General features: G+C 34.5%; 1 protein-coding gene across 1 annotated transcript; it reads right to left on the reverse strand.

Annotated features, from left to right (window-relative positions):
• Positions 1–6030: 6030 nt before the first annotated feature.
• LOC144710520 (uncharacterized) lies at positions 6031–11613 on the reverse strand. The gene is made up of 5 exons (XM_078584329.1): positions 11463–11613; positions 9618–9756; positions 6604–6697; positions 6419–6499; positions 6031–6349 (listed from the first exon to the last, which is right to left on the reverse strand). Exons 1-5 carry the CDS (start codon positions 11494–11496, stop codon positions 6212–6214), a joined length of 486 nt encoding a protein of 161 aa, XP_078440455.1. The 5' UTR covers positions 11497–11613; the 3' UTR covers positions 6031–6211.
• Positions 11614–13339: the final 1726 nt, after the last annotated feature.

A 13339-nucleotide genomic window follows, 5' to 3' on the forward strand; every position in this document is an offset into this window, starting at 1 on the left:
TAATTTTTTATGATTTTTCAAAGTTTTATAGAAAGTTTCCTTAATTAAAAAATTAATTATAGTAATTGATGCTAATTAAAGTAGTTAGGTTTAATATAGGAATTTCAAAAGTCGGAAAAAATACGATTTTTAGAAATAAGAAATGATTTTGGAAAGTCAACCGTCGGACCCGACCTTTGGAATAAATTGAATTTCCTAATTCGATTTTTCGGGTCAAAAGTACATTATATATTTATTTTTTTTAATTCAATCTTTTGTAGCGGACCCGACCTCGGATTTAACTGGTTAAATCCGCCCGTCGGGTCCGCCACTAAGGCTAATGGGCTCCGCCCATTTAGGCCTTATTGGGCCCTTCTTAAATGAACTAAAATGCCAGAAATTTATTTAGAAGTCAATTTTGCACTATTTAAAATATTTTTAATTATTTAAAAAATTCAGAAAAATATTTATAATATTTTAAAAGTATTTAAAAATATTTCTAAGGCTTCTGAAAATAATTTCAACATACGTTAAATATGAAATGACTTTTTAAAATATTTTAAAGTATTAAAATAACATTTTAATACTTTAAAACTATTTTCAGAAATTTTAAAAAACATTTTTCATTCTCCCAAAAGTACTTTATGATTATTCTAGTTTATTTTATAGTTTTAACACATTTAAAAAACATAATCTTAAAATATTTTAAGCTCTAATTATAAATTAGTTTCTTAATTATAAATTCATGATATTAATGTAATTTAGTGTACATTAAAACACAAAAACCTCAACAACTAGCCATCACTGTATTATGATTTCATCATAATTCGTTAGGCCATTACATATATTCATGGAATTCATTATAAATATCACAATGGAATAATAATAAACATAATATTTTATTCAACACACTGAAATAAAACATAGTGATGTGATTGGCTTGACGGCCACAGAATATCCATTAGAAATTTATCACAATAACCACACCTCCTATTCATGAATCTAGCTCCTCTAGAATCCCCCTTGATGAAATTTACATACATGCATTACTTGTTCAATTCTGACATCATTTTCTCAATCAATTATTTGACTTTAGCAGGTTAATAAATCAGGTCATTTTCTAGGCATTAACTCAATAAATTCACGTTAATTCAGTATATTCTTTAAAGTTTTCATCTTTAAATGATAATTATCATTTGTTTCTATAATTTCATAAACTATAGTTTTGTCAAATCATATGACCATTTTCACCCTCATTTCACCCAAAGTCAAATGGTAGGTCTAGATAAATATTTTTAATTGTCCATTGATTAAAAATGTTAAAACTATTAAATTTCAAATAATGCTTATTGTGATCCTCATATTATACTCTTTGTAAATTATAAACTGTAAAAATTCACCATCAGAAATTATCAAGTTGACTTGGTAAAAATATTTGCATGAGTTGACTGTTTCACTATTTATTCATATATTTTTAATTCATTTAGACTATGTTTGATTTATTGGATTGATATGTCTCATAAAGATAGGTATACATTTATTCTAATAAAAGTTAAATATTTATCGATCTAATTTGGCTGAGTTGATTGAGTCAGTTATTTTAAAACTCAACCCTCATTCTTTGTATATTCGTCCTTTTTCCCATGATTGTACTCGAGTTTATACATCTTTGTGAATTGTAACTTTATATTGGATTTATGAATTTGGCATAAAAACTGAAACACACTTTGCTCCCATATGTTGGGGATATATGTTTCTATATCAAAAAGGGGGAAAGTTGAATGATAAGTAACGGAGACGATGAAGGGCGGTTGTGGATGAAGGGAGATAGATGTATGTATATGGATTGATAGATGTCAATAAGAAGATGATAGTGTAAGGAGGTCACCTTAACATTATGTTCCACCAATATCAAGGTTATTTGCTGATTCAAAAGAGGCCCGCAACTTCTCTTTTGCCTCATAGCTTAAATAAAAATTTTACCAATAATTTTGATGGACCAAAACCATAATTTCTTTTAATAAACCATAACATGAATACAAAAGGTCTACTTTTAAATTTAAGATTGTTGATGCATTGATGATAAAGAGAAAGAAACCCTCAAATTTTCAGGCCATAAATTTTAGATCACCGGGTACTGCATTCTAAATTTACAATGTTATAAAATGTCAACTTTTTCTCTCTCCTCATTGATTCATGTTTTGACTTGACAATGTTCAACAAAATAATCAAGTTCACTAAAGATTCCACCACGAGCTTCTATGTTAAACATCATCTAACTCACGTCCATAAGTTAAAACTGCGCCCTCGACATCTTCAAAAGTAGAGCCAATGATTGGCGTAGAATCGCAAATATTCCTTAATGTGTCATTCACACCGTGACGCTTGTCCCTAGGAAATAATTAAGATAATCACTGAACAAAATCAAATTTAATATATTTTATCTCGTGGTCGAGTCACACATCAGCACATGCACATGTGTGTTGGCCTCATGTTATCATATATTGAAATGTCCATCATCTGATTTCATTGTGCTCCTCCGTGTCTGAAGCGTTCAATTATGTTTATTATGCTCTAGATTCTCAAAATTATTTTATTGACACATATCCCTACACATTAATAAAATTTACATTAAATAATTAGGTGATTATGGAATCAGGAAACAAGATGCCCTCATAGCACTTTTCACATTGATTAGGTAGTTAATCACCAGTCACAGCCATAAATTGGTACCGACCAATGATTGGCCACAATCTCAATAATCTGACTATCATACATGGTGCAATGGCATTAAATATTGATGAAAAATATTTAAATTCATAAAACCATTTAACTAATCTCTAAAATATATTCAAAGTTCAAAAAATATTTTTGAATATAATGTTAAGTAATGTATTAACTTAGAAGAACCCAAAAAAATCAGAATATTATTTTATGCTCAATCACTCACATATATGATCATTTTTGTTATAAATAAATGCATAAATTCATAATATTAATTTTATGACCAATATGGGATCATCTTTTGTCCATGTACAATTACCATTTCTTATTGATCACAATATTATTCCTGCATGCAACTACAACTGGCATTGCACATGTGTAGTATCCTTACCCTAACAGCCGGACACTATTTATATATGTAATCACATCATGCCATGTGCAGATGTACATGTGCGTGTTCGCGTCGTGTTAGTATATTTGAAATTTTCATCATATGATTTTATTGTGCTCCTTCGATTATGAAACGTTAAATTGCATTTAGTATGTTTTAGATCCTCAAAATGATTGTATTGCCGCATATCCTTGTGCTTTAATAAATTTTACTTTAAATGATTGGGTGGTTATGGAATCAGGAAGCAATATGCCCAAATAGCTCTTTTCACATTGATTAGGCAGCTAATCACAAGTCACATCCATAAACTGGTATCAACTAACGATTGACCTTAATCTGAATAAATCTCAATATCACACATGGTGCAATGGTATTAAATATTGATAAATAAAATTTAATTTCACAAACCATTTAACTAATCTCTAAAATATATTCAAACTTCAAAAAAATTAATTTTGAATATAATGTGAAATATTCTATTAAATTAGAAGAATCCAAAAAAACAGAATATTATTTTATGCTCAATCACACACATATATGATCATTTGTGTTATAAATAAACACATAAATTCATAGGATTAATTTAATGATCAATATGTGATCATCTTTTGTCCACATAAAAATAGCACTCCTAAATGGTCGCAATATATTCCTGCATGCCTTAACTACCACTGCTCATGTATAATATCCTCTCCATAGCAGCCGCACACTATGAGCAGATTGCCACCATGTGGTCTTGAGATGCTTCCAAACAACACTTGCCTCTAGAGAACATCCATTTTGTCTTTTTTAGCTTTAAATATTGTATAATATCCATCAAATGAGTATTTTTTCACCATCAATTTTATATTATCTCGAAATAAACTGGGTTAATTAGTTAACATTATATATGAATAAAAGTAGATTTTAAAAATATAAAATTTTAGTCTCTATAGTACCCTTATAATTTTAATTCCTTCAGGTCTATATGGATTCAACCCTTTCTTTACTTATGCTAGGGAACGATAAAAATAGTTACATAAATATGAACTCGTTAGCAATGTATTTTGTCACTAATGAATTGGGAATTCATTGGTCAATACAAGGGAAATATCAAAACTCTTATTTTGACATTCCCCCACCTTGGCCACTTAATTCATTTATCTTCCTCTGATAGTCTCTACCTGCTCACATAATAAAGGACGATGATACAATCTTGAACGCACAGTCACCTATGCAGGCAGATTGCAAACTAGGACTGTTCTGAGTCATGTGGTCAGAGAACTGTACATCATATTCGAAAATTTCTCATCCAAGAAAGAGACACACTGAAAATAAATTTAGTCATCTTCCCCTCAAAGTACCCACTATACCTTAGTGTTCCCACACAAATGGTTACATGATCAACCATATCAATGACATGTGAATGATGCTTTTGAGTAAGTTGATGTAAATATTTCGATCTCCTCATACATTATCCAAGTAATATAAATGTTTACGTGTTGTGAATATAAGTCATCAATCACCTTACTAAAAGCTCATAATAGTTTGGTCATCATTTCACATATCCTTAGAATTTTATTATTAACATTGAATGTGAATAATCATTAAATTGACTTGTTTTAATTAATTGTAATTATTAACATTACATGGAATTCCTTTGCAAGCTATTATTACCATTACATGTATCCTAAATGAGACTGATTTGGACATCATAACTCGTGCATCTATCATCATTAATTAAATCATATAAAAGAATTTAATAATTATGAGTAATAAGGAAAATACCTGTTTGAATGAGAAGACACAAAAATAAGTTATTTGATGAATTTAACCTTCTCATATTTAATCACCCAATGAATCAGTTTATTTTTCTACTTATACTTACATCCAGCTTATCTCCTATGAGTTCTTGCATTGAAAATAGTTTTGTTGGAAATATAAGACTCTAGGGTTTTCAGTCAAGATAAATTTCCTTCAATTCTTGGTTTAATTGCTTTGAGAAACCTAAATATTTCAGGGAAAATGCATTTCACACATTGTTTCACTCCTTATGCATTTTTACATTTTCCATATTCTTTAGTTATGACTAAATCTTGCTTGACCTTACCAGGTTAAACAAGGGTTAAGATAATACTCTTCTCTTGAAACTGTAATTTTTTTTCATGTATTTATATACAAAAAATAACAAAGACAAATGAGGCATGGCCCAAAAGAGCATTCAAGGGTATGACCCAAGACCAAGCCAATTCAACCAAGATACAAAGTTCAGTTCAAATTCCAACCCAAGAGCAGAATGACCTCCGCCGTCCCTTTACTTAGGTGACTAGACTGCGGCATCGAATACCCTAAATCTATTTATTTGATTTTATTTTTTTTGAAGAAAATAGGGCAATTTATTTGATTTTACATTTAATTCGCACCACCAGAATCAGGAATGGCAGCAAAACAGTTAGCATATGACAACTTGACAGGAAAGACTCCGGCCTCGCGCAATGAGTTTGCAGGCGACAGATGACGATTGATGACAGAGGAGGCTGGCAGTGATACCATGCAATGAGTTTTTCTAATCCTACTTTTCCAACATTTCTAGATTATTTACCATGCCATGTTCAAGCAGGCTTTATTTGATGATAATAAAACGTTTAAGTTCAGGACTTTTGGGTTCAGAAATATTTGAATATTTCTCTTTAGAGGTCTGAATTGTGCTTTCTCAGGAACATTGGTCAAAAGTTTTTAAAACATTTCAAACATAGTTGCATCACTGTTTTGTTCATTCTATTAATTTATTGGTCATTCAGACGTGACACACTGGAATGATATTCATAAAACACAGAGTACATGATAGACACCCTCATGCATTAAAGAGATTTGTGGCAAGAGAAACCTTGGTTCTCATATCAGGACACAAAAATTAGAAGGGCGAAAAAAGAAACGCTCAATAAAGGGAAGTCAAATATTCAATGATTTATCCTATTAAATGAAAGTCAATTTCCACGAGAGGAAACAAATCTAAGTGCCAGTCAACGGGCTAAGTCAGCTCAAAAATCAAAGACAAATATAACCACATAATAAGGTCAACGATTTCACCAGGTGGTCAACGGGGAGACGAAAATTAAACGATCAACAGAGTGCTACTCACAGAGAGGATTCCAGTTCAGAGTCAACCTCAGTCGCCTCGACGGCACCATTGCCGCTGCCTCTGAGCCGAGATGACACATTGTCAATGGCAGAGTTAAGCTGGTTGATCTTCTCATTCAGGGTCTGCCTGGTCTTCTGCTCAAACAAGCGATGGTCAGGATCTTTCATCAGGATGATCAAACAGTGGAAATAACCCTAGTTTACCTCTAATCCTTCGTCATAGTAAATGGGCCGCTTGGCCCGCCTGAATCCGTACTCGTCTTCATTCAAGATAGATCTTCGGATCTGTCATTTTGGTGGTTTATTTTATATTTTCGGTCTCATAATATAAAATTGCAGAAAAATGTAATTCAGAGAGATGCTGTGGGGAAAAATCTGAGAAAAATGACCTGCGGAGCAAAAACATAAGCTAGAGTTCCAAACACGGCTCCCCCAAGAAGAAATCCGGCAATAAAGTCACCACTACCGCTTCTAGGACCGCCACTGCAAGAATTTTTTACACAAATATACGTTCAATATCATGATCACATAATACGAATCGAAATCCAGTATTTTGGGCTGAAAAAAGACGAGTTTTTTTCCAAGTATTTCCTAATTCTTATTTGGGTTCAAGGACAAGGCCAAAGCTATCAAAGTTCAAGTCCACATTAATCATAGCTTGTGAAAAGAAATATAGGAAAACTATGAGATTAAATGGTTTACAGAAATAACCCAGAAAAAAAGTAAAGATAAATGGAAAAAATTCAAGGAGAGGAAAATCATAGAAAACTCTTGTAGACCGGAAAGATGCCAAGAATCGAGATGAATGAACTTCTAGGTATGTGAGGCTTCATTTATAAGTAACCTAAAATCCAGCAAGCCTAAGAATGAAGATACTGATAAGGGCCACGTACACCTAGAGAGATCGGGATAAAAATATTGAAATATCCAGATTCAAAAGATTCCAGAGGAACTTAAAAATTTTAAGAGCAAGGCTCTGAAGAGGCCTCATAGGACCTTTAAAAATCCATGTTGCACCACATCCTTTTCTACTCCCCTAAGCAAAAGATATTCAGTACGAAGAGTTGGCCGCCGATGACGCATTCATCATCATCATTGTCACCCCCCTCCCCCAAAGAATTTGTCATCTATTTAGGTATGAAATGAATGATGTGACGCGAAGTTGACAAGATAATTATGAGACAATGACAATAAAATAACAAGGCAATGATGGGACAATGAGAAGATGTTGAAATGTTGAGGAGGAAATTCTGAGCCAATGATAAGTTGACTACACGATGAAAAATTCGTTGACTGATGACTTTTACGACAATGATAAGTGACCCTCTGCACGAACCTTATCAATAAGTTGCCCTCAATACCAGCTCATTTTACACGACAAATTTTTATGTTGAAATCTACGACGTCAGAAAACATTACATTTATAAAAAGAATCTGACAAGAACCTAAGAAATCTTCTCAGAGAAGACGGAATAGAGGAGGAGAGACAGCAGTCCACATCATCATTGAATGGGGGAATCAAATGTGACGTTCATTGATAACTGAGCCATATTGAAACAAAAAATTGTCATCCATTATAGGTATGAAAATGAATGACGTGACAATGACAAGATAATGATGAGAGAGTGAAAAGAAAATGACAAGACGATGATGGGACGATCAGAAGATGACGAGATGTTGACGAGACAATTCTGAGACTGATGACTGTACGATGAAAAATTCGTTGATATTTGTGATTGGCACTGATACGTTCCTTGATCGAGGTCCGTATCTGAAGGTGGAAGAGGGTGAGACGAGACGGGAATTCCCGGGGATGGCGAGGTGAAACGGGAAGGGTAGGGGAGGAGGCTGAGCTGAGGGGGGGAGGGATTGGCTGGGGACGAGCCGCCTGAAGATGTGGTGATGCAGAGACGATCGCGAGGACAGGGATCGTGGAGGGAGACGGAGCGAGGATATCGGAGAGACGAGAGAGAAAGGGAACCACTAATGCTTAAACTCCAACCTTCCGTCTGCCCTCCTCCAAGGAGGGCTGTGCTATTTAAAGGAACATAAAACGAACATGACGAGAATGCCCCCACGTGTGCTGGGGATCCTATCAGGCACATACAACAATGATAAGTAGCTCTCTATACTAACCTTCTCAATAAGTTGCCCTCCACAATGATAAATTTTTATGTTGAAATTTACAACATCAGAAAATCTCACATTTATAAAAAGAATCTGACAAGAACCCAATAGTTCTTATCAAAGAAGACGAGGTAGAGGATGAGAGACAGCAACCCAATAGTGACGTTCATTTTCTTTGAAAAAAAATCAAATGTGACGTTCATTTTCTTAAAAAAAAAATCAAATGTGGCGTTCCTCGATAACTGAGCCATGTCGAAACAACTAAAAGCCGAAGAACTACTAAATTAGATTTCTAACCGTTTCTTACTGAACAAGTAAATTGGAAAACATAAGCCAGACAACACCACAAAAGCATCTAAGTGAAAATATTTGTAGATATTACTAATGCTAAATGAGATCAATTGAAATACATCAGCGACAGCCATTGATGAGCAAAATAAAATTGATGGACACTAACAAATAATCAAAATATAAATATCGGTTTGAGAGGTTTTCTGGCAACAGCATAAGATCTAAGAAAAAGAACTACTCCTATTCTCTCTCAATTATCATACTAATGTGGATAGGAAATCGTGAATTAGGAAAAACACTTCCCAGAGATAAGAAAAAAATGACGGATCTAGGGTGTAACATACGTTTGACAGACAAGACCTAACTCTCAGCAAGCGGAAATACATTAATGCGCATCAGCAAGAATAAAGTTCATCAAAATACCATTCTCCCAGTCACTGAATTTCGGTCACATTTTAAAAGTTGCAAGGGATCCTTCATTAAGTCCCAGGATTTAATCATACACCTATTACAGTAAATAAGGAAACACGTCTTTTGCTATATACTGATATTCCAGGCTTGTGCTGATTACGCTAAGGTTTGGTTTTTGGCAGGTTTTTTCAAGCAAAACCTTTTTTAAGTTCCACTTATTGTCCTTGAAATGGAAGGCATAACAGATACAAATAACTGAATGTAATAAATGACACCTTTTTCAATTACGAGAGGCAAATAATTATATGTAAGAATAAATTTTATTCAATGATGATGGCATGATCCGGGATCATTTAGAATAAAGTTTTTTTTTGAAGAAACATTTAGAATAAAGTTTATTCTCATAGGCAGTTTCGCAACAGATACAACATCAGTTCTTGTTCGTTGTTAATTCAAAGAAAAACACAAAATAAAAAGCACTCAATCAATAGACATGTAACTAGAAGTTATCTGAGTAGTGGCATTGGCCGCCTAAGATTAAAAAATACAAGGGTTTTTTTTTATTGGTACACACCTGTACTCAGCCCGAACGATCAATTGTCGATGGTTATTCAAATGACTGTTTCTTCGAGGCGATGACAGATTCAATCGACCACCGAATGACTGAAACTTGGATGAATGGAACATCCGACATGATTCCATATGAGTTCCTCCTGAATCCAGTTAGCTCCCGTAAGAAATAATTAAACAAAATTGCATAAACATAAGAATAATATTTTCAACAAACTCGAAACAATACAAGATTATGGGAGTATCTTTGAAGAAAACCACAATCTGCGAAATGAAATTCTGAGTAAGGCGACTGTCCACGAAACTATATTTCACACAGCGGACCTCAAAAAAGGTCCCATCATGCATAGAGAAAAGGGTATTTCTAAGAAAAAGGAGCTGTAACATGGACTCCGAACGAGTCGGACCATTAATACACAAGCTCATCAACAAACGGATCAAAGGCTTTTGGAGACTGACATAACTAAAAATTCAACAAAAATTGTTTAATCTTACAAGAAACTAAAAACTAAAAAGTTAAATGCAGAAGATGACCAGCAAGAACGAAAAAACAGACCTGGGAACAGGTAACATCCTTAACGAGTGTCTTTTATAAAATATCTCGATCTATGCACTGGATCGTTAGTGGAGACACCATTGACCAGACCCAGAATCTCTGAATAAACTGGCTGTCCACGGAACACTGTTTCCCTCAGAAGACCATAAAAGGTCTCATGAAGCATATGAAAACAAATATTTCTCTTAACAGTTCACCAGAGACTCCCAGTAAAGGATAAGTCCTAATAAGGTCTCATGAAGCATATAAAAACAAATATTTCTCTTAATAACAGTTCTCCGGAGATTCCTAGTAAAGGATAAGTCCTGATAAGGACTCATGAAGCATATGAAAACACATATTTCTCTTAATACCAGGTCTCCAGAGACTCCCAGTAAAGGATAAGTCCTAATAAGGTCTCATGAAGCCTATTTCTCTTAATACCAGGTCTCCATAGACTCTTAGTGAAGGTTAAGTCCTTATAAGATCTCATTAAGCATATAAAAACACATATTTCTCTTAATACGAGATCTCCACAGACTCTTAGTGAAAGTTAAGTCCTAACAAGGTCTCATGAAGCATATGAAAACACATATTTCTCTTAATACCAGGTCTCCATATACTCTTAGTGAAGGTTAAGTCCTTATAAGATCTCATGAAGCATATGAAAACACATATTTCTCTTAATACCAGGTCTCCACGGACTCTTAGTGAAAGTTAAGTCCTGACAAGGTCTCATGAAGCATATGAAAACACGTATTTCTTTAAATCCAAGTTCTTCAGAAATTCCTAGAAAATAAGGTCTCACGAAGCAAATGAAACCACATATTTCTCCAAATACCATTCCTCAGAGGTTCATAGAAAGGCCCCCTGAAGATCTAAAAAGAGAAACGTCCTTAAAAGGACTCACGAAGCAAATAAAAACAAACATTTCTCTTAATACCATTTCCTCAGAGATTGATAGAAAAATAAAGGACCCATGATGCATATGAACACCAATCATTCTCTTAATCCCAGTTCGTCGGAGATTCTTATAAAAGGAAGATTTCTAGCAGGAACCCAAGCGGGTTCGGACCATTTAGGCCCAAGCTGATCATATAAAGGAAGATAAAATGAAAACACGTAATTCTCTTAATCCCAGTTCGTCATAGATTCTTACAAAAGGATGATTTTTAACAGGAACCCAAGCGAATTCCGACCATTTGGGCTCAAGCTGATCATATAAAGGAAGATTAAAGGCTTCCCGAGACGGATTAAACCCAAAAAAACGGCGAATCGAAGCATAAGAGACGGCGAATTCCGGGGAGAGATCACCTGCAGCGGGAACGAGAGCAGCCGCAGTCGCCATTTCGACAAACTCGAGGAGAGATGAGAGGAGTAAAAGTCGACGGGAGCGTCAATCCAAGCGGCCCAAAGAAGAGGGCGGAGTCTTATACACTCGTCTCCGAAGATTTTCCTTTGAGGTTCTGCCACTCCCTCCTTTTTCCCAGAATTGCAAATAAACCCTACTCCTTGAGAAAACGTTCCTATCTCTCTGTTTGTCTCTGTCTATCTCTACATAAATACATCAATCTGACTATTTGTACATAAATCTATCTACATATCTATCTGTACCTGTTTGTATATCTGTACATAAATCTATCGATCTGTCTTTCTATCTATCTGTCTATGTATGTATGTATGTATGTATGTATGTATCTATCTATCTATCTATCGATCTGTCTTTCTTTTTTTCTTTTTTTTAATCAATATGAGATTTCATTTATATGAGCGTGACTTTACATAGTATCTTGTTTGCCATGTGACTACTACCTGTGATATGAGTGTTAATAATCCGGTGGATGGGTTACATAAAAAATGAAATTGACAAAGCCCCCTCGTATGAATGTCGCTAGCAATGATGATAAAAGCGATTCTTTCTTCCTCGTGTGGAGCTAGAGGCTTGATTTCACGATGTATTTTGGCATGTAGCAGTCTGCACCGTGATTTGCTTTTGGTGTCATCCTCTATATGCGGAGGCATTTTCAGAAATATGCCATGTGTTTTCCTCCCTGTATTTCGGTTTGCTTCAGATATTGCATTTTTGAATCATGGTGAGTAATGATCTTTCGTGAACTCATGCTCCATCATTTCTGTTGAATACTTGATCTGCACCTGAAAAACACACCATGGCATGCACAAATGCATCTCAAGTAAAACTTGGATATTGGTTAGGATTTGTATTAGATCTCTTGGTTCAAGTAAATTCAGAAATCATTCAAGTGAAAAATTTGACGTCATGCAAAAGCATATTAGAATACCTTAGACTATGACGCTTGTAGCCTCATTTGGAATTGACATGTGACTTCGAGGCATACACAAGGCTAACCAAGTAGTAATAGAATTTGACTCTCAAAAACAGCAGCACAGAAACTGTAGCATTTTACAACAAGGATATGTTCCTCAGTTCATTGACTTGGTATCCAAGGATGTGCTTTTGATGAGGGTTAGCATTGACCTTTGGGCGGGAAAAGGCTTATTTCAGCTTTGGTTTGAGCTTAAACACCATAATCAGTTGCTTTGATGGTCCCACTTTGCTACATTAACTTCATTTTGAGCTTTGATTTTTCCTTTCTCTTTTTTTTGTAACTTATTGAGTTCTTCCCTGATTCATATGTTTCCCTTTCGTTCTTGTTCAAGAAACTTGCTTTCTATGGCATTTGCCATGTTGATGGGCATTTTTAGCGGTCATGTTGATGGGCGTTTGCCATTTCAGTGGTCTTCATGATTGGAATAACATGTGGAATTTTTGTGCAAGCCACTTTCCCAGTTCTAGTCGTGGTTCCACCGGTCATTTTCACGTACCTCAAATAGCAAGCCCCCAGACTAAGACGCATACTCTAGTTGTCCTTGCTACAGAGTCTTTATTACTAGATTGATGATCATATATCTATAACTTCATGATTGACCTTGGATATTCCGCTCCTATCCCATTTTCTCTTCTATCAGAGGAATATAAGTTGTCTCATCTTTGGAATTCCCATTCCATCATGTATGACATTTGGAAAATACATTCATAGTTTTCATTAAATATAAAATGAAATACATCATGTCTCATGACAACATAAAAAAACATATTGAACAAAATATATGTATAGTCCATTTCTTGCATTGAAGTTTTGAATTGTTCAATAACTTAAATTTTGGTAGAA

Source organism: Wolffia australiana, chromosome 12 (genome assembly GCF_029677425.1).
Source record: "Wolffia australiana isolate 7733 chromosome 12, ASM2967742v1".
NCBI lineage: Eukaryota > Viridiplantae > Streptophyta > Magnoliopsida > Alismatales > Araceae > Wolffia > Wolffia australiana.

What these genes read in the sequence shown, in the direction of transcription:
- LOC144710520 (XM_078584329.1), bottom strand. Translation starts at nt 11,496, where the DNA reads ATGGCGACTGCGGCTGCTCTCGTTCCCGCTGCAG. An exon ending in ATCGTTCGGGCTGAGTACAG is followed by an intron (nt 6,698 to 9,617) that starts GTGTGTACCAAT and finishes AAATTCTTGCAG; the next exon opens with TGGCGGTCCTAGAAGCGGTA. An exon ending in ACTATGACGAAGGATTAGAG is followed by an intron (nt 6,350 to 6,418) that starts GTAAACTAGGGT and finishes TTGTTTGAGCAG; the next exon opens with AAGACCAGGCAGACCCTGAA.